The sequence below is a fragment of the Agrilus planipennis genome, unplaced genomic scaffold (genome assembly GCF_000699045.2).
Source record: "Agrilus planipennis isolate EAB-ADULT unplaced genomic scaffold, Apla_2.0 scaffold55, whole genome shotgun sequence".
Lineage (NCBI taxonomy): Eukaryota > Metazoa > Arthropoda > Insecta > Coleoptera > Buprestidae > Agrilus > Agrilus planipennis.
Window position 1 is genome coordinate 467,855 of NW_020438918.1, and position 26,146 is coordinate 494,000.

General features: G+C 35.5%; 1 protein-coding gene across 1 annotated transcript in view; it reads right to left on the reverse strand.

Annotated features, from left to right (window-relative positions):
* The window catches only part of LOC108736889, a 152,682-nt gene extending 129,393 nt beyond the window's left edge, over positions 1-23,289 (reverse strand). Inside the window, exons 1-6 of the mRNA XM_018469496.1 lie at positions 22,940-23,289; positions 10,301-10,566; positions 7,773-7,957; positions 4,304-4,422; positions 1,805-2,027; positions 1,151-1,285 (exon numbers count right to left, since the gene is read on the reverse strand). Coding sequence (XP_018324998.1) covers positions 1,151-1,285; positions 1,805-2,027; positions 4,304-4,422; positions 7,773-7,957; positions 10,301-10,407 — 769 coding nt within the window. The 5' untranslated portion in view covers positions 10,408-10,566; positions 22,940-23,289. The remainder of the gene's footprint in view (positions 1-1,150; positions 1,286-1,804; positions 2,028-4,303; positions 4,423-7,772; positions 7,958-10,300; positions 10,567-22,939) is intronic.
* Between the last annotated feature and the right edge of the window lie 2,857 nt (positions 23,290-26,146).

The window sequence follows — 26,146 nt, forward strand, 5'->3', positions numbered from 1 at the left end:
AAACAGAGTGCATTATAGCAGCATTAAATGAACAATAATGGATTTCAAACAACATCAGCAACACTTTTGCTAGTGGTAATTAACATTCATGAAAAGGCCAAATACATACGTGAGGAAGTACTCACTATGAATAATTATTCAAGAAGCGAAATGTGGTTACAACAATTTTGCACATAAAAACGTATATAAAGTTTTATTATAATTAATTTTAGCATATAAATACACTTGTATGTTATAAGTATCTACTAAAGTTAAAACAAAATTTACATTCGGATTTTGTAGACCACAACATAAAATTGCTAATGTTATGAATGAAAAAGTAATGTCCATGAGATGAAATTTGCTGAATTCTCAGCTGGTCAATAGAGAACCAGATCTATAGAAGAATAAATATACAATGTTAGCGTATCTATTTTCCACGATGAATATTTGCCTGAAGAGGTTGGCAAACCAAAAAAAATAGACAAAATAGTATCGTGTATTTATTCTTCCCAAGATAAAAATGTCTTTGAAAGTGAGACCCGAGTCTCCCTCTCTCATCGAGTCTCTCTGGTGTCGCTGAGAGAGACTGTCAAGAGATGTCGAAAAAAACTGTTTAGCGTCTCTAAACGAGAGACTCGAGTCGCTCATAGAGAGATCCTCATTTCGTATCCAGTCTGTGAACGAGAGGCTCGAATCTCTGAACGAGACACTCGAATCTCTCAATAAGTGGTGTCTCGATAGACATGGTTAAAATTCAACTTCAACATATTTCAGAGATCCCAGTCTTTCTACAAGAGACTCGAGTCTCTCAATTTTTCAGTTCTATTCATTCAGTCTCTCTGTGAGAGACTCGAATCTCTGAATTAACAATTTTATCGTTCGAGTCTCTCATACAGAGACTGTGAGAAATCCATAAAAACACCTAGGCAATAACTGAGAGACTGTGAGAGATGCTCTCAGAGACGCTGAAATATTCCGACAGACTGGAGAGAGACTGAAAATTTTTGTCTAGGGTTTTAACTGTTGTTTTTTTATTAATTAGTTGAAAATTCAGCAAATTCGTCTCGCTAACATGCACTTGTGAACATATGTAAGTTTGAGACTTTTAATTGTTGTGTGAGTAGTAAGAATGAAAATAAAATTTTTGATAAAAGGATCATGTTCGAACCTTGTGTGGTAACAGTCTGTGTTGTAGCACCAACATTATCGTAAAGGCTCGTCGAAGATGTAGCGGCTGTAACCTTTTCAGTTCTTGTTTCGGTGTCAGTCGATCTCGTCTGGGCCCTCGGTAAAGTGGAAGATCCTGCAAATAAATCACATCTCTAGATCCTTAAATACCTATGTTACTGTAGCTGCGGCAATCATTTATAAATTGTACGTGACGGTAATGAAGAGTAAGAAGAAAGATTTCTTGCAACTATACTCGTCCTGAGTACCAACTACGAACAACTAAAATAAGGGATTTTATGTAGTACGAATTTGTTATCTTATTTGTATTCAGAGCGTAACTAACTGAACGAAATATCACAGCTAATGGTAATTTATTTCGTAGCATTTATTTTCCGCGAGTTCGTCTCTTTATTTGCAACAGGTTCGTAATTTATCATCAAAGTTACGAATTATATAAAACAATAAACAAATTAGTCAAACATCTTTCGTTTCTTTCGAAAACAGAAACCGAAAACAATCTCCGAACATGAAAATATTTGTTTTTGCAGAAAATTTGTTTATAAAAATATATCAGAAGTTCCTTCTTTGCGATGCTACACAACACAATATTTGGGTAATTACGGTTAATGATGGTAAAAGATTAATTTATTACCTCTATACCGAGGATCCTGAGCCTTTAATCTAGCATATTGTTCAGCGGTCATGCAAGTACATTGGGGCTCCCTGCCTGACGAAGCGCGACTCGGCGATGCGGGGGTGCTTAGGGGTTTGCGCTTTGCCTTGAACTTCTGTTTACTGGGAGGCTCCAGCTTTAATGAGTAGGAAGACGACGCCTTCCGCGAAAACTTGAAAGAAGGCGACTGCAATTGATCACACTGTTAATAATAATGGAGTTTAGAACACTAACGAAAATACCTAAGTCTTCATTCTTAATCTAAAGCAATCCATAATTAATAACACTAATTAAATAACACGAGCATTATGCATGCATGCACAATAATTTCTTTTAAAATACTGCATTCATGTGTGTCTTTTAAACAAATGGTAATGCAAAATAATGCAACAGTTTAAAAAAAAAGGATCAATATCAATTACAAATAAATGACAATTTAACAGAAAGATGATAAATAACTTTACACGGCATACTAAAAGGGTTCGCCACCCTTAGAGATTTACCACTAATAGTGAGTTTATTAATGTTTGACAAGTTTCATTTTAATTTAACAATATTAAGTTCGTGATCAACGATTTATCGAAGATGTTAAGACGTGAATTTGGACTTCGAACTCTTTGGGTCTCATTAGCACGCCATAGACACTTCCGACAGAATTTACCAGTAGGAATTGTGAGTTTGGCAAAGTCCTTTTCGATTTAGGAAAGTAAAATTTTGATGATAGAAAATATTTTAGAAAAATTAATTTAAACTGAAACCAAAGACAATGAGTAGAAATTAGAGAGCTATCTACCTACTATAGAAACAAATAAAGTAATAATTTAAAAACGTGCTACTATTACTATTTCAAACACCTAAAAACACATTTAATAACTAAATCAAAGTAATACATGCGAAGGCATCTCTTTTTGCTACAAGCTATGGTAGGTAACACAGCTTAATGTTCTAATTGGTTACTATTGTTATTTAGAATATTGTTACTCACGTAGCCGAAAAATTAAAAACAGAAAAGTCGACAAATACGCATTTCCTGTTAGAAACATCAGGCAAATACATGTATGTATAATTTGTATAAGTACTATTTATTGTTTGCATTAAGTTTTTTCAGTATTTCTTAATTTCAAATAATGGTTATAACCGTCAGAGTGAGGATTTTTAGCTCCCACCATATGCACACAACCCAACAAGATACATAAATAGAATTATGTATTCTAGTTGGTAGAATTGGCATTATTTAATTTTTATTATTGAACAATTGATTCGAAAACAATTGTGTAAAAGTGTATGTTTGAACGCGATTCTGTATGGGTGCGAAATTTAGACGTTGGGAAAGATTAGGAATGAGAAAATATTGGAAGAACATATTGGAGAACAGGGGATTCTATAAGGTAAAGAAAAGGACATCTTTTGAGACATGAAGTAACAAGAGTAAAAAAAGAAAGGGGAACATCCTACATAAGATTACTGTTCGAAAATATATATTGAAAGACGTGGGATTGGGGACCTTTAGAATAAAATCTTTTGTTGTAATAAGCTTCAGAGTGATATAAGCAATTTTGATACATTTAAATAAATAGAATTATGTATTCTGGTTGGTATTTTATAATGAGCAACTGGTTCTAAAAAGATTGTATGAAAGTGTATGTTTGAAGCACGACTGTATATGGGTGCGAAACATAGAACATACATTGGGAAACGTTGTAAATGAGGAAGTATATTGGAAAAACTTATAGAACAGGGTGTTCTATGATAGTTAATAAGGAAAGGAAAAGATAGAATGGGAGGACACCTTTTGAGACATGAAGGGCTAGTTGGAGATAAATTAGAAGCAACAACAGGAGTTAAAGGGGGAAGGAGAAGTCCTAAATATATATTTAAAGACGTGGGATGTTCTATTTTTCGATAAATGCGAACGTTGGCTCAGAAAAGGAAGAAGTTGAGGTATGTGTCCAACCAGTTTCGTGATGATAATACGCGAAAAGCAAATTAAATGGAAATTTCAGATCTATTTCCTGAATATGAATCTAATTTTTTCATTTTCTCAACTATTTTAAATTTTATTAATGTTCTTTCAACTCTCCACCTTATATCAAAAACTACAACTCATTCCTACCAGCTCCTAAAGTGTGGAAATAGGTGGATGGTGGTTGGGGTGAGAAAGATGAGACGGAAGAAATGAAGACAGGAAAATTATCTGTGGAATATTACTGCTCCAACATTTGCCTCAACAATAAGTGATCCAAGAGAACCACAGAAAACCTTGAACCAAAGCAGACGGGCCCGGAATCGAACCTTCTTGTTTGTATTTGCATTTCATCAGCCCCCCCCTCTACCCCAGATTCTGTAAGTGCCCTTGATTTCATAGTCTGGCAACAATTTTACCCAAAGTGTAACGCGATCGTATCTCCCGAAGTTTTCATTTTATTTGAAAGCAGCGCCATCCAGCAGTCATGCTGATATTGGAAAATTTTTACGTACGCAGCACTCCCTAAACTGTTTGGCATCAATAGGGGATGTGAAATTCAGTCCCCATGTATCATTTGTCATAGGATCTTTCCAATAGACGAAACATTCTGACGCTTGTCCAATTCTTGTTCCTGAAATGAAAGCAGAAAATGTAAGTCAAGACAAATAAACTCTGCAGATACAAATCTTTCTAAAGCTCCATGTAGTAAACGCCAACTTGGTTAAAATTCGTTAGTTGTAAGTAAATTAAAAGGTATTCTAAAATTGAAATATAAAAAGGATCCTACAAATATCATTAGAAATTAATAATTTTTTCCAATTTCCACAATTTATAAATGAGATTTCCTGCTAATTTTCACATTAAATGCCTTCATTTTTGGGATATTTTTTTATTTCAGATCGCTTACGTAGCTTGCTTGTAATTCTTCTGCCTTACGTATGTACTGAACTACCCCAGAGGAATCCCCATCTGAGGACAAAACGCAGGGAGATTGTAAATGAAATGGCTTCTGACGTGAACTAGTTTAATGTGTTTTACATTACACTACAATTGTGTGATAATCCTAAAAATTGATTAACTCACACCATCTCATCATCATAAGGTCATCAGTCCTAAGACTGGTTGGACACGTACCTCCACTCTTTCCTATCCTCAGCTAATCTTCGCATTTCCCTAAAACTAGAACAGCCCACATCCTTAACTATTTGCGAAGAGTAATCTAATCTAGGTCTACCTCTACCCCTCCTAACTCCTGTTTCTGCCTCTAATATGTCTCTGACTAGACCTTCATGCCTGAGAAGGTGTCCTACCAATCTATCTCGCCTATTTTTTATTGACTTCCATAGAGTCCTCTGTTCTCCTATTCTTTCCAATACCTCTTCATTTCTAACCTTTTCTACCCATGATATCCTCATCATCCGCCTATAACACCACATTTCGAACGCTTCTAACCTTTTCTTTTCCGGTGCTCCCACTGTCCATGTTTCGCACCCGTACAACGCCGTGCTCCAAACATACACCTTTAACAACATTTTTCGAATTTCTAAATTAACCGTTCGCGAGCATAGAAGTGACTTCTTTTTATTAAAGGCGACACGACTCTGCGCTATCCTCTGCTTTATATCCCAACTACTCCTTCCATCCTCACTTATCTGACTTCCTAGGTATCTCAAATCAGCCACTTCTTCTAATTTTTCGTCTCCTATCTTTATATTCGCTCTTCTCCTATTTTTTCTTCCCTTGCATACCAGTATTTTAGTTTTACTTTTATTTATTTTCATACAGTACTGATCTGTCAGTACCGCTTCCATTTTATTTAAAGCTATCTCTAGGTCCTCCTTGCTAGATGCTAATACTGCTATATTATCTGCAAATCTAAGCATACTAATCTTTTGCCCTTGCACATCTATCCCTACAGTTGTACTATCTTTAATGATGTTGATGGCGTCTTCGATGTATAGATTAAAAAGTAGCGGTGACAGTGTGCATCCCTGTCTGACTCCCTTCCTAATATTTATTTCTCTACGCTGCATCCCCAGCTCTATAACTGCCTGTTGCTCTTTATACAAACTAAGTATCACTCTTCTATCTTTGTAATTCATCCCTACATTTTTAATTATATTTAACATCTACAGAATGAGAATTACTAACTCTAAAAACCTACCTTTATAACGCCTTACATCAAATTTCGAAATGTTGATATTCGTTTAGTAAATAAGCTCCCAATTAGCTAGTTTGGCTTCGATTTTGACACTGTACGTAAACTCTTGTAACAAAGGAAAGAAATTAAAACTTAATCATTTCTCCGTAGAAACCTGTGAGTCGATTTTAATACTTTCCTTACTTAAAACTGAATATATTTTCGGAAGCGTTTGGTATTAAATTTATTTTTAATTTAAACGAAAGAAGATTTAACGGTGTCCGGCACCACTATCTTTAAATTTGCATTAATAAATTTCTAATTTGAAGTAAACTTGATTGATTACTAAGTCGAACGTCAGGTGTGTTAGAGTTTTAACTAATTGCAGGTAGTAGTAGTTTTTAATACTAGAATCAATAAAGCCAGTAAAATATTTCAGTTTTATTTAGACTCATTAGAGCAAAAATAGAACAACAATTATCATTGTTATCTAATAGTACAAAGCTTTTGGTTAAAATCCTGACAGCAAATCAATTCGTATGTTAAATATATATTCACAACGTATATAATATCTAGTCTAGGTTGCTTTATTCAGAGCTTTGTGCTCTTTTTGCAAATTGGCTAAATCATCCGTACTCATCTCTCCTCATTTTTATGTCGCAAGGGTTCGTTACTTGTTAATTAGTTGAATGCTCTTCAATTATATTTGACGACAGGATAAATTATTCTGGTACTTTAAATGTTAATCCTTTACAACGCATTGCGGTCACTCAAAGCAAATTCTAATCGGAAAGTAGTCTTTTAGCGTCAAATTTAACAGAAACGCAAAAATCACCGCGTAGATATAAAACTTAAAATTAAAAGTGCTATTTACACTCGATATACTTCAGGATTAACTTTTACGTTATTTCTTTTAATTAGTCCACAGCTACTAAAAATTATTTAACTGTTTATTTGTAATTTCCCTTTCTTCGTATAAAACAATTTGTCCAATAAATATCTAGTTTTAGATCATTCAGGATGTATATAAGCGTGGATGGTGTGCGAGACGGAAACGAAAAGATACCGACGAATAAGATAAGGATAAGATAACCGTGGATAGAGACTGTTAGGACTAAGGAAGTATTAAGTAGAGCAGTAAGACAGAGGGATATAAGGAAGTCAAAAAGAAACAGGCGAGATAGGTTGGTAGGATCTAGTTAGAGACATATTAAAAGCCGCGAAGAGTTAAGAGGAATAGAGGTAGACCTACATTAAAATAATAGAATAAAATAATAATTCGAAGTGGTCTGCATTCTGTCGAAACTGCCAAACGCGGATCGCTGATGAGATCCAAAAAGATCGAATTATTTTATTCGATTATGGTAACGTGCCTATCACGTTGAGGTTGGCTACGCCGGGATTCGTTATATTTAAATGGACCTTCTTGGAGCATACGTAATCCTAAAGTGTAGCACTACAGATGGCGTTTACCGCGCCATTTGTAGTATTTTCTAGACCCACATTAGATTACTGTTCATAAACATGCGAAGATTTCCTCAGGATAAGGAAAATTGGAGGTGGGTGTCCAATCGGTCTTAGTACCTTGGTGAATATGCTAATTATAATATACCTTATTTGTTAAGGAAGTAATCGAGTTTCTGATTGCCCATATGGATCTGAGCTTAGGTAATTCTGTACTGAACCCAAATATCGAAAAGAAATAAAATAAGTAAACAAATGGTTTGTTAATCAATTGAAGCTTGACAGGACCCTCAACGGATTCATTAAAGGAACGAGTAGAGAGTAGTAAATAGCAAAACTGTGCGACATGTAGTTAGTGAGTTGTCAAACAGGATTACCTGGTTGAACTAATCGGACGTCAAGTATCTTGTCGACTTGCGAGTTGTAAGCAGTAATGTGAAAGACGCATTCTGGGGAGTCCTGGATGCACGTAATGTTTACTGGGACCAAGTCTTCGCTCACTTGCTGCCATTTCACCGTACCGGCACCGCTTGCCGATACATGGAAAACTTCCGCCCATAATCTGCAATTAACAGAAGAAAATATTTATATTTATTTATCACTCACATAGAAAATGATTCAGTATTAAATGTTATGCATATGGTAAACTATTCGAACATCATTAAAGACAGTACAACTGTAGGGATAGATGTGCAAGGGCAAAAGATTAGTATGCTTAGATTTGCAGATAATATAGCTGTATTAGCATCTATCAAGGAGGACCTAGAGATAACTTTAAATAAAATGGAAGCGGTACTGACAGTGTCTAATTTTAGATACCTAGGAAGTCAGATAAGTCAGGATGGAAGGAGTAGTAGGGATATAAAGCAGAGGATAGCGCAGGGTCGTGTCGCCTTTAATAAAAAGAAGTCACTTCTATGCTCGCGAGAAAAAGTTGTTAAAGGTGTATGTTTGGAGCACGGCGTTGTACGGGTGCGAAACATGGACAGTGGGAGCGGCGGAAAAGAAAAGGTTAGAAGCGTTCGAAATGTGGTGTTATAGGCGGATGATGAGGATATCATGGGTAGAAAAGGTTAGAAATGAAGAGGTATTGGAAAGAATAGGAGAACAGAGGACTCTATGGAAGTCAATAAAAAATAGGCGAGATAGATTGGTAGGACACCTTCTCAGGCATGAAGGTCTAGTCAGAGACATATTAGAGGCAGAAACAGGAGTTAGGAGGGGTAGAGGTAGACCTAGATTAGATTACTGTTCGCAAATAGTTAAGGATGTGGGCTATTCTAGTTTTAGGGAAATGCGAAGTTTAGCTCAGGATAGAAAAGAGTGGAGGTACTTGTCCAATCAGTCTTAGGATTGACGACCTTATGATGATGATGAAACTATTCGAAATGGGATACGCGAAGTATCAACAAAAAAAAATACCCACAACAGCAAATATACATCAATGTGCAAAAACCCATAGAATAAATTCCTGGGATCAATGTAATCTCAATATTCATTAAAATAGTAATAGGAAACGGAAAACATCAAATCTATCAACAACAGAAATACAGTGGAATTCGTTTATAATGACTCCGCCTATATTGACCAACCGCTTAATATGAAGTAATTACAGTGTTAAGTTTGGTTTTCATATTAAATCCTCTATTGCAAAACTATTTATTTGAACAATATTGAAAACGTGTCAAAAGTATGAGGTAATTGATTGTGAAGCCTACAATCTACATTTCACTTTCAAATACAAGCAAATTTTAGTGAATTGGTAAAGGTCCTTTAGGGCCCTGGTTTACAGAGCTTTTGAAATTTGAGTTCAGAGTTCAGTGACCTATGTGGGTTATCAACCAACAGTTTTGAAAGAAATCTAATTCAGGCGTGAAAATTTCCATAAAAGAGGTCTTTCACACACGTTCAGTGTTTAGTTAAAAAGTCTTTTAATGCTGTCTAATGTTCCAATGATAAATAAGACAAGATTAAGCCATATATACTTTCCTTTCACAATCTACTGATCTACTTTATTTTTTAAAAACAAGAAATTCACTGTTTATTAATTAAAAATACACTGCTTATATTTTATTCATAATTTTATGAACTCCGTTGAGGTTTATATTATACACATGGTATACACTAGTGGTGAGCTCAGAACTGAATCTAGGTATACTCAGTTTAATGTGCAAGGGTGACATCGACCAACGCGGTACATAGAAAAGCTCATGCAAATACCTTCAGCTACCTTTTCACATAAATAATAAAGTAATGTACGTCCAATAAATGCAATATTGAAGCTTTTACGTTATGTTCTAAATATTTTAAGAGTTCGGTTAGTTTGGAACAATTGTGTGGTAGACATGGTTGAACAATGCCGTTTCGACATTTTTGTAGAGAAATCTTCACTGATAGGACAACTGCAAAGCATATTCTCTTCCACAGAGCTTTCGCCTAAATTTTAATGCACTTGCAAAATATTCTGAAGTAACTCAATAAAAATTTTATGTAAGTAAATATAAATAAATTGCGTTATTATCAGAAATCCAGCTTTTTATTATTCGCTTATTAAACAGACAATTTTTGTAAATCGTTGCCATAAGACTTGCAGAGGCAAAGGCAAAGACCAAGCGTCAAAAAGCAAGACCATAGCCATGACTACATATAATAGCCATGACTTGGTCTTTTGAGTTTGTTCATCACTATCAGCAAGTAACTTCATTTGTTTAACGTTTTTAGTCCTCGAAAGTTGAATTAAGGACATATTCCTCTTTCTATGGTGTTTGTTGTCAATTTTCATCTTTGACGAGGTGAAACCCTAAAATTTAGACTTGGCAATCTACAACACTGGCGCGGTCTATAAAACTCTGATACGTTTTTTTTTTTTTTAATTTATCAGTAAATGTAATTTGAGTGTTTTTACCGTAAAAGATGTCCGTCACGACGCCTGGCGGTCTGCCACGGCGAATCCTCGTAACGGTACGCTTTCCGGATAAGCGGGGCGCAGGAGCAACTGAGCTTGTTGCCCATGGCGGCAGCGGGACACTGGCACTGCCCCCGCTGTCACCACATGTCGCTGCCGCTGTGGCCGAAGTCGCTGCCGCCACCCCGACCACTGCCCCACTGGTGACCACGAAGTCCCCGGTTCAGGGACTGGGAACGTTGATGAACAGACTTGTGCGACTTGTGCTGAAACAACAGAAAATAAGTACAAATTATATAAAAACATCAATAGTGAATAATAAAATTAATAACTATATAGGATATTTCTACTTTTTAATCTAGAAGTCAACAAACAATCAATAACAACAGCAGAATGCAGTAGTGCTGCAACATACCTCTGCTTCCGCTTCCGCAATTACGAAAGTTCCGCAATCATTTTCATTTCCGTTTCTGCATCTGATTTCGCATTTTTATAGCCGATGCTTATCGGAACTTAACAAAATCTTATTTCTCATCTTTTTCAAAATCAGTGTATTGGAACAATAAAACAAGTCGTAAAAATTTATTACTTTTATTTCCTAGTATTTCGTATGTTAATATTTTCCAAATTTTATTCTCTTATTAGTTTCCTATTTTAATCTAAATGCGTCCAGGACTTTCAGCTTCCCATTAACCAGTTTTCCTAATTATTTCATTTCAAAAATGCTAATCAGTTATAGCGTCTATTTACTTTGTATAGTGTTTACTCAGTGGTGCCAATTTTAAGTTAAAAGTACAATTTGGAGAAAAAAAGGAGTTCGATTTGAGATTATTTTAATTGTTGATATTAACGATATTAGTGCTAACTGCAAAATTTGTAACAAGATATTCGAATATTCGAATATTCCGTTATGACACTTCCGTTACATCGTTAGAATACAGCAGCAACTTGTATGCATAAGGCCCATCTCAATGAAGTCAGCCTAGATGCTCAAAACACCCATTTTGTGTATTTTTACAATTATAAGAAACATGGGCGGATCCAGGGATCCAAGGGTGGCCGATAGGGACGATCTCCCTTCCTTAGATTTATCTTAAAACCCCAATAACTCAAGCCATTTAAACTCTACAAAATAAGTGTTTTAAACTCCTTAACCGAAACCGTATATGCGCCCACACACCCTTAATCATGGGGCAACTAGCCATCAAGTACTAAAATAATTTGTTGTAATTTATATACAAATCATTATATCAATTAAATATTCAAAAGCACTAATTTCTGCAGCTATACAGGGCTTAAATGGTCTAGGTTGTAATATAAAATCATAATGCTTAAAGTGTCTTTTTAAACGTTTAATACACTTCTTTCACCAACACCTTAAGTGATTTTAAGATAGATTTTCAAAAAAGAAGATATTTTCGTTAGTAACGTCATTGAGGCAGGGTTAATCCCCATTTAATAATATAAAAAGAGTTGTATGTAAGTGATAAGTTTACAATAAGGCATATGCTAAAGTGCACACAAGTCATTATGGATTTTTCTTGAGTAGATTTCTTCCTTCCTCGAAAAATTGCATTAAGGAAAGAGCACTCGACGCAATTCCTAAATGCAATTACAGGTATGCTTCTTAAAATCCATTAAACATCTCTAATGAAAAAATTTTATTATCGACTCGGATGTTAACTCATTTACGAATGATAGACCCATGCACCTCTTAAAAAGTACCATGGGAATAATTTCCAAGAAAACAGCTAGCTTCCTTTTTATTGTTTCAAAAATTAAGTAGATACTAATAAAAAATTCGAATAACATAATTCGAAATGGTCTGTATTCTGTCGAAACTGCCAGACGCGGATCGCGATTTCGATCTTTTTGGATCTCATCAGCGCGTCGCAGGCAGCTCCGACAGAACACAGACCAACCTTTACCTGGTGTCTTAACAGTGCGTTTTAGAAAATAGTTTACTGCGCCATTTGTAGTATTTTCTAATTCGAATAACATTTGTAAGCAGAATTGCAAATCTACATTTTATTTACATGACCTCAAAACATGAATACAACACCTTATAGAAACATACAAATATGTATATACGAGGGTGGATTGATAAGTTTCCGGCCTGACCAAGAAAAACAAGGTTTTTAAAAATTTTTTTTTTTTATTTCTCAACATAATCTCCTCCAAGGCTGATACATTTCTCATAGCGGTGTTCCAGTCTATTAATGCCATCTCTATAGACTGATTCGTCAAGCTCCTCAAAATAACCATTTACAGCTTCGATTACTTCTTCATTGTCCGCAAATCTCTTACCGCCAAGCCATTTTTTGAGATTAGGGAACAGAAAATAGTCACTCGGGGCTAGGTCTGGAGAGTAAGGAGGGTGCGGCATCAATTCAAACTTTAGATCGTTGATTTTAGCCGTCGCAACGATTGACGTGTGCGCTGGTGCGTTATCGTGATGAAACAAGATTTTTTTCTTCGCCAGATGAGGTCGTTTAATTTTCACCTCGTGGCTCAAACGTTGCAATAAGTCTGCGTAGTATTGACCAGTGATAGTATTACCCTTTGCAAGGTAATCAATGTATATAATACCTCTTGCATCCCAAAAAACAGTAGCCATAACCTTGTTCGCCGAAAAAATTGTTTTTGCCTTCTTTGGAGTTGGTTCCCCTGGTCCAATCCACTGTTTAGACTGTTCTTTGGTTTCAGGAGTGTAGTGGTGGACCCACGTTTCGTCAACGGTTACGAATCGACGCAAAAATTCGCTTGGATTACGCTTATACAATGACAAATTTGCGGTAGAAATGTTTTTTCGAATCAATTTTTGGTCGACTGTTAGCAAACGCGGCACCCATCTTGCACAGAGCTTTTCCATATGCAAATGTTGGTGCAAAATATGTTGCACACGTTCATATGACATCTTACAGGTCTCAGCTATCTCACGCACTTTCAATCTGCGGTCTCCCAGCACTATTTGATGAATTTTTTCGATCATATCTGGAGTTGTGACCTCAACGGGGCGTCCTGAGCGAGGCCCATCAGAGGTGCTCACACGACCCTTTTTAAACTCGGAAACCCACTGCTTAACGGTTGAATATGACGGGGAGGATGTCCCCAGTGTTGAGTCCATCTCTTTTTTAATTTCCTTCGGCGTTAACCCCTTCAAATAAAAGTATTTGATGACAGCACGATTTTCCTGCTTTTCCATTTTTACGAAAACCACAGAGGCGTCTTGTTCAGCGTGCTGTCAAACCTACACTAGCAAGGAGATCGGGCTGAAACTATAGCTACAAGCTATCCAAGGATGGTACTATAGAATGTCACCTCAAGCTAGGCCTAGTGGCGTCATCTCTTGGTTAGGCCGGAAACTTATCAATCCACCCTCGTAGAAAGCAAATTCTATACATGTAGTGTTAATTTAATTCAATTCATTCTCAGGATGTTTAAATTTCCTGAATTCCTGTTATTGTGTTCGCCATTGAAAATCTGAACAGTAGTTTTGTATCACTAATATTAATCCTTCACATAATTAAGCATATTATAGAATATATAAACAACGAAAATCACTAAACTTCACTATTAGACAATTACACAAACGATAACATACGTGTAGTTCACCCCACGGAGGCATGTGCAGATCAATGAAGTGAGTTTTTTAAAAATAGTGAATTCCATCACGTGAAAACCTCATTTGTTCAATTATTCAATACCAATTATAGGATTATTTATTAACAGAAGCAAATGAAGGAAATTATCTCCGTACAATTTACTTAAATATCTAATAAATTAAAATTAATTAGCAAATAACTGATCTACCGACTTCTATATAACGTTGATTTCAAACGTTCAAATGTTTCACTGTAAACATATAATCTATTCATAGAGTAGCAGCGGTGAATGTACGAAATAGTTTTCAGTAAAAGAGGATAGATTTCCATGAAATGTTGTAAATACCACTTACTATTTATATATGCACCTACATGAAATTATCTGGAATGTTTATGAGTGAATCTCTTACCTTTAAGTATATGCAGAAACTTATCTAGGCTATGCACTCGTTAATAATGATGTTTTAAATAAACGAAAAAACAGCAAAATTAACCTGTTGTTCGTCTAACTAGGAGACCTGTCGCGTTGAAAAATGGACAAAACTCACGCAACGAACGAAGAGGCGAACTAACACGCATACATATTTTTGGAACTTCATCGTAAAATAAAACAGACTAAACACGAATATTATTTTAGCGAAAATAATTAGCAGATATTTAATCAAAGTTATGTAATCGAAATATCGACGAAGAGGACATATCTATCTCACAAATCGAATAATTTCAATTCATCTATCATTTAATTATTGAAAAATATTTGAGAACACACAATTGTAGACGCTTTTTGTCCAGTTGTTCTACCCCGAATAAATGTATAGGGTTGTTCGGAAAGTCATTTCGTTTTTTTTTGTGGAAATGAAAGACAGTTTCTCATTTGAGGTGAAGGTTTTATCGTCTAAAAAATTTTGGAGTGACCGGAACAAATAATAATCCAATGGTGCCAGGTCTCGAGAATATGGTGGGTGTAGCATTGTATCCCATTCAAGCTGTAAAAGCTTTTGGCGAGAGACCAAACTTGTGTGAGGTCTCGCGTTGTCTTGGTGAAACACTACACCTTTCCTGTTGATTAGTTCTGACCTTTTCTGTTGAAGTGCATCATTCAGTTTGTCCAGCTGATGACAGTAGACTTCCGAATTAATCGTTGTGTTATCCGGTAAAAGCTCAAAAAAAACGATTCCTTTAAAATCCCACCAAACAGACAGCATCACCTTTTTTTGGTGAATATCGGCTTTGGAAATGGTTTGAGCCGGTTCATCTTTTTTGCTCCATGACCTCTTGCGTTTGACGTTGTTGTATACAACCCATTTTTCGTCCCCAGTGATGATGCGCTTCAAAAACGGATCATTTTCGTGACGTTTGAGAAGCGAATCGCAGACGTCAATGCGGCGACACAGATTTCTCTCTGTGAGAACATGGGGAACCCATACATCGAGCTTCGAGGATAATCCCAGGCCTTTCAAGTGGTCATAAACTGTTGAATTTGATAAATTTAACCTCAGTCCGATCTCACGTGTTGTTATTCGCCGGTTCACATCAACTAATGCCTTTATCGCGTCTTTATCAGCTTCAACCGGCCTTCCCGAACGTGGTGCATCTTCGACATCAAAATTGCCGGATCGAAATTTAGCGAACCAGTTCTGGCACTGGCGTACTGTCAACACACCTTCTCCATACACATCAGTCAATTTCTTTCTGGCTTGAACAGCATTTTTACCCTTTCTGTAGTAAAACAGTAAGATATGTCGAAAATGCTGCTTATCGCTCTCCATATTTAAAAGGGCACCAACCAAAAACTACTGCGTAGAATTAATTGGAATTTTTCACACACAAGCCTTGCTATATGAGCTCTCAAAGCATATAAAAATTATACGGCTTAAATGTGAAGTTGGGTGCAAAAGAATACAATTAAATCCTCTGTCGGGAAAAAACGAAATGACTTTCCGAACAACCCGATATATTATACATATATAGATATGTCTCTATAATAAATGTTACCTAATTATTGATAAACAAATTTAACGTAATCGTATCAGAAAGGACAATAACAGACAAAGTGAGATCTGTTTTCTCCTCCTTATTGAAAATCACACACAAAAATAGACTTAGAAATTTACTAATATCAGACCTAATAGACGTAAAACAGATGAAATTTCTCGACTCGAGAATTTTGGTTCGATGTCAATTAGGAATTTCATTTGTAGCATTTTTTTAAACTCTATACATTTAACGAAAACTCTCCATGAGTAACGAAAGAAAATTCTCAGCCCTTCAATTTTTTTGTAAAGTGTATTGACTTACAGTAAATCTTAAATAAAACATCTATAAAAAGAGTTAGGCATTCACGACCGGCAATATCTACATAATGCTTGATGTTTAGGATTGTTTATCCTTTGGTAATAACACCAACGGAGTCGTTTATCCGACGTTTCATCAACTACTATGATTGACATCTGAGACAGTTTCAGTACAATCTCAGCGAACGACTTTACGTCCTTGCTACGTTCCCTGAGGTTGTCAACGAATATTCAACATTATTAAGAAAGCAACTTTATTTCTATCCTCTATAAAATGACAGCTAGGCCCGTTGATGTGCGTACATCATGCAAAAAGTACCTACAGGATAGATATTTTGGTCAATTTTCTATTTTCTGCAATAATAACTATCACGATAATTTAATATTATTATTAAATTTTTTGTACGTTTAGAGGACTGTACGTGTTCTCTTGATATCTACTGAGAAGAGGGGTAAGCTATGCGGAACGCATGCGCACGCGCGAGAGAGAATGATTCTTCTTCTGCCTCATCGTAAATTGCAGCCGCGCATCATTTACGTAAGCGACCTAATACTCAGTCATTCTCTTTTTTCGGCTGGCCGACTCGAGGGAACCAGTATGAAAATAACTATAATGACCTTCACAAATTGTTATTAATAATCCGATTTACATTTTAGATGATTTTGTTAAGTTTGTTAATATTTTTCATATTGAGCAAAAACCTAAAAAAATTAGAATTAGATACGTTTCAAAATAAACAAACAACCCCATTGACTTGTCTATTTTGGAGGGCAAGAAGAAGTTTGATCGCTGGGATTAAATGGGCAATGACAAATGCAGAAATCGAATGTTTAACAGAGCGTACAACTAGAAAATGACGAAGTTGATTCAGCAGAGAGCATACATGCATACATCTTTACATACACATACGTACATCCTTAAAGCGCATAGAAGGAAGGATGTGCGACAGGCGACAGTGCAAGGCTCACAGCATCTGTGTATATATATACGTGTGTATGTAACAGGCACTGAATTAGGGTGGAGTAGAGAATAATCGATAGCTCCGCTCCCGGAGTAAGCGAGCAAGGGTGTAAGTTGACCGTTCGCACAGTGGGAAGTAGTGAACTAGTACACACAGCTCCGTCGGTGCACTTGCTCTCACCCTACGCAATTCAATACCGATGTTTTTATCGTAGGCGAGTAGAATCATTGTGTACGCCAGCTAGTATTTCTTTGATCTCCGGATAATGACTCATTTCGTACGATTCCGTCGTGAGAAGCTATTAAACATTTTTCCTTTTCAAAAATGCAGAAGATGAATGATAACATGATCAAAAGGATTTACGTTGCGTTGCATCAATGAGCTTTTAAAAGCTCACTCAGTTACTGTTAGATAATTTTTTTTTAAGATTTTAACTTTTAAATTAAACAGGTGACGATGTAATAAAGTTATAATGACTGTTTGTACCTATAAGGAAACACTGCTTAGGCAATAAAATTAAAATTCAGAATTACCCCATTTTGGTATTAAAGTACCCTACAGCTTTTGATAGGAATATGGGTATCGAAATTTTGAGGAAAAGTCCCAAAAATCTTCCCAGTTTTTGACCGTTTAAGCTTGTCTACCCTAACTAACATTCTGGTGCATCATGATAACTATTAGTACTGGCGATAAAAAGGAAATTGTGGATGTAACTTAAATACTTAAACCACCGAATTTGATCCCTACAAGGAAGCTCCGGCTGTTTTTTTTTTCAGATGAAATGGTGTCCTGGAAATCTTAATTTAACAACTCCTTTTAATTCATTTTAGGGGTAGAAATAATTCAGTAGGTGTTAAATTTTTGACACATACAATCACATACATATTTGCTAGTGTCAATATAATTGTATACATATGTGTACACACATAAAAACTGGAAATTTTTGTGACTTGTGGTCTCAAAGACTTTTGATCAAGATAATAAATAAATATCTTCTGAAAGTTCTATTGCAGCATGCGGCAGAAATCCATTTTCCCATCAAAAACTGCGCGGTACTGTAACCAATTTACAGGGTGAAAAATCATGCTTGTCACTATAAAGTGTATTGACAAAATGCGATATTAATCTAATAATTTTTGTACCTTGAGAACCTTTTAAACTTTACTAGAAAGCATATGAATTTTCACTGTGCCAGCGTGGTAATTTTTCCATTGTCAATCAAAAGCATCCAGATTAGGAGACAGCGTGGTTATTTTTGCAATATTTTTCTCTCCATGTAGGTACGCTTTGTTTATAAGTTGCGAAATAACGAAATAATTAAAAAATTTATTACCTGCCAGCCGAGTTTTGTTGTAGACATTGCCCAAGGGCGTTATGCTTTGAAGAACATATTGCTATTCGAAGCATCAAAAGACTTTTTTTATAAGCTAACAAACTACCCATCCAATAAGTGGAAATAAAGGCATTATTACAAAGGGTAATTAATTTGGGGCAGTTTCACGTCTTTGTAGGAGCTCTATAGTTTACATCGGTTCCAATTCGACTTTTATATTCCATTTTATGATAGTATATGCTTGAAAATAGTTTGATTAAAAATTTATGGGGACTTTAAATTTCAATGTACCTATTAGGCATTCTATAGTATATATAAGTTTCATACATAAACAGATTTATTATAGTCCATTTATCAAAGACAAGAATATTTATTGACTGTTCATTGAACATTCAATATCAGAGGTGGAAGGACCACTGAAGAGGCTCGCCACTCGCGAAACGTTAGGATCCAACTCCAATCGACGACGACCTTTAGACCCAAATCACCAACTGATCGCGAAAGCCTTTACCAATACCATCAGCCCCTAATTTGGACGAGTTGTACTAGCATTTTCATTAATAACCTAATTACTTAGAAAAATCATTGTAAAGATACACGCAAGAACTGTTAAAAAAAAACGTGTTTTCTTAAAGTCGCTTCGAGATATTTATAAGGGTAGATCAGTGCATATAACTGTTGTTCTGTCGTTGCGGATATGTAGGGAAGTTAAGTTTTATGCAATCATAAAATTTTTATCGGCGCGGGTAAGAAGCTTGTTTGGCCCACATCCAATACCGTTTCTCATGCATCTCTTGCAATTTGAAAGCACGTACCATAGTATATTTTAGTCGAGTTAAACTGGGACGGTGACTTTTAACCCAAATGTTACTCAATGGATACCAAGAATTATTGTAGGAGGTAGTTACTTTAGTCATGTTGAAGTCGTCAACTCTTGGTGGGATAAAAACGCCGATTTTCAAGAAAAATGATGGGACAATAATAAAAAATTAAAGAGGAATTACGTTAATTGACGCATTATATAAAATCTATAGTTAGATTACATGAAGAAGAATGAAGAAGCACATGGTGGAAAGTGAAATGCTATGTGAAATATATCGATGCGGTGTTTTCTTCCGGGGTTTTTGGCCGTGGTCCCTGGAATTTTACTTTTCCAAACGTTTCGCCGTTCCTTGCTGACGGCATCTTCAGTGGTAACTGGGCAGGTGCTGAGTCGTAACTAATATTACATCGATATACGCCGGCCGTGAAAGCCTAAGAACTATGTGAAATATAGTTTCGTTTTAGAGAGGGATCAGCAACGATATACGCAGTTTATATGACAATCGCCTATACATAAGTAGAGTAAAGTAATATTTGCAGATCTGAAAATAATTAAACAGCAGGGATAGTAAAAGTTTATAATAATAAAGAGACAAAGAAATTCTGGGTTCAACTTGTAGGTATACTTCGTTTACTTTCTGTAGCGATGTGACCTTCAGTTTGACCGGCGCAAAGTAGAACAGAACAGCACTAGGCCAGAAAAGAAAGGAGACAATTCTCGTCCAAACTCTTAACCGGTGAGGAGCCTATAATCCTTACAGTACTGCACGGAAAAATTGACCATTTTATCCACTACAATTGCATTGCTCAAATGTGCTGTTATTGGTACCATTTACTACTGAAAACATCAACGATATATTTATTTATATTTGAAGATATATTAACGGCTTTAACGCTTGTTTTCGACTGGCACTACTATTCATGATTGAACAAAACATTTGGCAGGTACTGTATGAAAAAGTATGTTTAATGAACAAGAGTCGACACTATCGCTTTTTTCTCCCTACCTATGATTTTGCCAGCGCGCATCCAAGACATTGGAAGAGGCCCTTCGCTAGAGAAAGTAAATGAAGTATACATAAGTGATTTGGAAGAAACAATGAGAAAGGTGATGAAGGTGGAATAGTTATGAGTTAAAAAAGAAATATGGGCGTTCTCGTATGCAGGTAACATTGTCTTATTACCGACGAATTTTGAAGTTTTGATAGAAATGACAAAAGGATTCCAAAACGATTCAGGATTAAACATTGAACAAATAAGAGTAAATGGAATAAAGAAATAATTGAATAAGTAAAAAAAAATAAACTACTTTGGGTATATATCAGTAGAGAATAACAAGGATAATGTTCACATTGATAAATAATTAGCGAAAGCTTTGTAAGATTATTGACTGGAAAGATGGATGAGGAAAACAAAAATATGGAGAAAGAGAGGAGTGTAAAGATATGAAAAAGAAAACTGAAGGGTTTCCAAGAGGGAGATATAAGCAAAGATATGCGGAGATAAATAGCTTTTGCGAATTTTTTTAAAGAAACAAATATGACGAGAGGGAAGAAGCTTTAAGACAGATAACGTTAGGTCACGATTAACGAAGAAGAAAAGATGAATATGCCAATGTGAATAAAATGATAAAGAATACGAATAATATGAAATAATCAGGAATGTATATAATGAGCTCAAGTACCTATTGGTTGAAAGAGAATAAAAGAAAGTGCGAAATATGTGAAGATGAAAATGAATGAATGAAGTAATTCCTTGAAAGATGATGAATCTACCGAAAGAAAATTTAAAGATAAACGAAAGGGACCGGTAGAGAAACAAAAAATTGTACGGTGCCTAACTTTTTCAATATGTCATTTTTTAAACGAAGTATGTTTTATTAAGTTATACCAGGTAAGAGTGCGCTTAGGTTCGTTCGTGGGCGGCAGAAGCGACAGATACCTAAACCCTAAACTGGTACAGCATGATATATTATAAATGTTTGTAGATATTACAAGTTATTTTGAAAGATCATATATTTTCTCAAACATCGAAATAAAAAATTGTTTGTGCCATATTCAATAAACGTCAAACGACTCAATAAAATATCGTTCGGAAAAGTGCGCATTTTTCCCGTTTTACTTCCTGCATATATACATTTTTATCAGAGATGTTTAAAAAAATATTTTTTACGGTTTCTCATTTTGTTTCTCTTTGGGTTTATAAAATCTATGGATTTTTTTACGAAAGTTCTCATCAAACAGATTAATTTGTGAAGAATTATTCCTCAATGTTTCTTAATAACAATAAGGAGAAAGCAATAGTGAAAAAAAAATAAACTTTCGAAAACAAAATTATAAAATAAATTAAAAAAAGCTCTCGCGTCTACTTGATATTCTAGCAATTTTTAATTACTTACAAGTTTTCTAATGGTAAATAATTACTACAATATTATTCAAGGAAGATTTGAATGCATGGAATATTATTCTGAATAGAATAAAATATGTTACAATGAATGAGATATTTGGCAAGAGATATATTTCAAGAAACATATGTAACTCTGACAAAAACGGTTTAGGTACTTTCCTTAATGGGTGTTCTCTATCAACTACAGTTCATATTAGGGTGTAATGTAAAAGCCGAGCTACAAGCAAATCAATAGTTTTGGGAAATATTATTTGAAAATGCCTAGAATTCGTATCAAATTCAAATGGTCGTTTAGACATTCGGTAATAGAATTAATAATAGATACGTAAGAATCTACATACTTGTGCCTTTGAAATATCATTTATATTGAATAGGAAAGGTACAGTTTTTAATTCAATATAGGATCATTTAATACAGTTATATGAAAATTTAAGGTAACGATTTATTTTCTTCACAAATTGATATCCCACTTTTCATATCTATGTTTTTAAAATACCCTGATTCCTATTTTTTTCCTAAAATTAACTTAAAACTTTTTGCAAGCTTTTACAATTTACGACAAAGTTCGTAAATAATCACAGTAATATTTTCCACACGTGTAGTTCACCAAATACTTTTTAGATATTTCACACCCTAATATATTAATTCTGGAAAGTAAAGGGCGTGTTTACATATAGAAAAGGTGTGTCTCTTTTCACTGAAATTCCATCTCCTATTCACATGACAGATTAATGTCAACAAGAGGTCAATTTCGGAAAGAAAATGTGTCTTTTTGGCATGTCGCACAAAATCTGGTAAAGAGAAAATCAAACGCGTTTTCTCGTTACTGTGGAGACATGCGCGTATATTCTGTCTCGACATAGGGATAAAAGTAAACTGATGGTAAAACTAAGACACCTTGCCAAATCGATTGCCTCCAGATACAACCGGCTACTACGTTACAAATTTAAAAAAAAAATGGGAATGTACATAGTTCATCAAGACAGGAATGACATTCATTATACACAAGATCAAATAGGTTTTGGGATTATTGTTGACAAACTTTTATTAGCTAATATAAAAACATTTATTGGGGGATAATCAGAAATCCTGATGTTGTTTGTTTACTTAGGAATAGGTACTATTATCCCTCATATATAAGCTTACTGCAGTATAAAGGCGATTTCCGGTGAAAATACCACTAAATAAATACCGGAAGATGTATGCTGTGTTCTCACCTCGAGATTATTCCAGTTTTGAACGTTAATCTTGGCTGCTTCAACGCTACCCTTAGCACCCATGTTCAACAATAACGAATCAGTCTATATCCCCGATTAAATTGATAATACTGGCCGGGTCAACGAAACTCTTAAATTTGGCACTAACGTGTTCGACTGCTGTCGGATTGACAGTCTACTATGTGGGCTACGTCTTTGCAACACTTTTAACCCTTGCGGCCGTTCGAAAGGGGTCAAAGTTCGCGTCAATGTTGACACTACGGCCCGCGATATTATTTATATGACAACTACAAACCTAAACGATCAAAAATAATTATTTGCAAAGTTCAGTCGTGATACGCTGATCTCCTGCGGTTACCGGAGTTAGGGTCAGACTGAGGTTCACGGGCTCGCCGTAGGGCGTCGCTGGGGACGTCACGACGCAGGCGTCTCTAGCGTCGCCCACAACACGTTGGACCGAGCAAAATCAAGAATAACTTTAACAGTAGGTACAATTAAATTTTTAATGCTCTCACAGCGAGCAGCAGGTATTTCTCTCTCACTCAATATATGTTCAGATGCAACCCCCTTGAACAAAGACATATGTCCTGTCGGTACCCACAGATACGAACGTTGAATTATTTCTAACTTTTAACGATCAATTTAGTAACCAAATCATATTTAGATTCATTTTTGTTTTTTATTAGTGAAAATATGTGGAGCATTACTATCAAAGTGTCGGTTTTTCCAGAATCTGGGACAATCGCTTTTTGTTCCGTTTCCGGGTATCTGTCAACACTCCGGGTGTGGTGAATTCTTCCCAAAACCGCCCACAGTTTGGCGCCCTAGTCGCAAAATCGACGTAGTTTGTTTTGGTCCATTTTCAGTCAACATGGGCGTAAACCGATTAAATCTACGTGCACACCTGAGCAAAGAAAAATTTTACATCTCCACTTGCCGGTAAATGTTGGCGCCACCCAACCCTTTAAAACACACCTAATTGTTTTTTGATAATGAATGCACTTCCTAACCCCACTACCATAGCATGTATTCGTTGTCTGGTTTCGATATTTTGGGCACATAATATCTGTATGTTCGTTTAACTTAATAAATATTTGTCAAAAAATTAATTAAACAATTTGTACCAATTCAAATACGAATAAAAAAGCATTTCTTGCCATAAATAAATTAAAAAGAAGTTGTAGATATCGATAACAAATTTATACAATAACTAAACCTTCCCTTTGAACAAACTATTGTCAGTTCTTACCTTTTTATTTATTAATGATTAAGGCACTTGAAGTCGGAATTTGTTTCTTCTGAAACCGTAGTTTCTTTAAGTGTCTGGTTGTTTAATAAAAAGTCACTTTAACATGGTACAATGATTATCACTGCAGAACCATCAGTTTTTAACGTAAATTAATTAAATTGTCATTTTTAACAGTAACAGCAACTGTAGATACACTTATATGTTTATAGGTTATTTAATTATTTAGTTTGTTTATGTTATTATTTTTATTATTACTATAAGTATCCTTTAAATGTCGATATAGTTTGCACCTAAAAAGCTACTACAAGCAAAAAACAAAATAAAACATCAACAATGAGTGATAAACTGCTTTATTCGACAACAACAATGAATGAATGGTCCACTACCAAACGTTTTTATTCATGAAAATGAAATAACAACAATAAGAACAAAGGGGGCGAACGAATGAGAGGCCCCTTCAGAGTTTCATTCAGCAATTATACCCTGAAACCCTTTCTGTAACAAAAAAAGCTCTACTATATGCGCTTAGTATTTCATTACCTCTCCCGTATCGCAATATCATTCATTAGTCACGAAAGTTTTAGAGAATTGATGCGGGGGGATGTTAGAGGGTGGTAGTGGTGGCGGCGATGGCGGTGGTCACTGGACACTTCGAAAAGCACGCAATTTACATGTTTATTGAATGACACTTTCGGGTATATCGTCCACTGGGCAGTCAATAAATTGACTACACGGGAACAACGTAGCCGTTAATAATAAATGACATTGCTTGGGCGTAGAGCGAGAGGATAATTCGCGTATTTGACGCAGAGTACAGTGGCGTTGCCTGTCATCCTGCCTATCCTACGGGATGTGCTTTGCAGACTAAGGACGATTTCAGTCGGTAGGGGTCGGCCGTGCTGATTCTACTGACCCCTTTCTAAATACTTTCTAGGACACACATTGTCAGCAGTCGCAATCCTTATCGCCTTGTCTTTTTACAACTTCTTTTTAAATCTTATTCGCAAAGTACACTTTTTACCAAGAATGTTGTTATAGAAATTCATAAATATGATTAGGTACCCAATGTTCTACAATTACATAAACATCGATTGATAGACTTTTTTATTAGCTATGTTCCGAAAAGGGAAATTTCTATTTACTTTATTCAGGAATGAACGAATATTGAAAATGTTCAAATAGAGAATTGAATAATAAATTCAAATTACAAATCTAAAGTGTTCCCTAACTGGAGAATTCCTGAGAACATAAGTAATTTAGCATTTTACTTAGCTTAATTTCATTTGATTTTTTCGTAATTTAAAATACATATAAAATATTACGTAATGATCATGCTATTTATTATCATAAACTAATAGTAGAATCATCATCATCGTAAGGTCGTCAGTCCTAAGACTAGTTGGATACGCACCTCCACTCTTTCCTACCCTGAGCTAAACTTGGCATTTCCCTAAAACTAGAACAACTCACATCCTTGACTATTTGTGAACAGTTATCTAACCTAGGTCTACCTCTATCCCTCTTAACTCCTGTTTCTGCCTCTAATATGTCTCTGACTAGACCTTCATGCTTGAGAAGGTGTCCTACCAACCTATTTCGCCTATGTTTTAAACCTTTTCATTTCTAACCTTTTCTACCCACATTATCCTCATCATTCCCCTACAACACCACATTTTCAACGCTTCTAACCTTTTCTTTTCCACCGCGCCCACTGTCCATGTTTCGCACCCGCACAACGCCGCGCTCCAAACATAAACCTTTAACAATCCTTTTCGAATTTCTTAATTAACCGTTCGCGAGCATAGAAGTGACTTCTTTTTATTAAAGGCGACACGACCCTGTGCTATCCTCTGCTTTATATCCCTACTATTCCTAATATCTAAAATCAGGCACTTCTTCTAATTTTTCGTCTCCTATCTTTATATTCGCTCTTTCCCTACTTTTTCTTCCCTTGCATA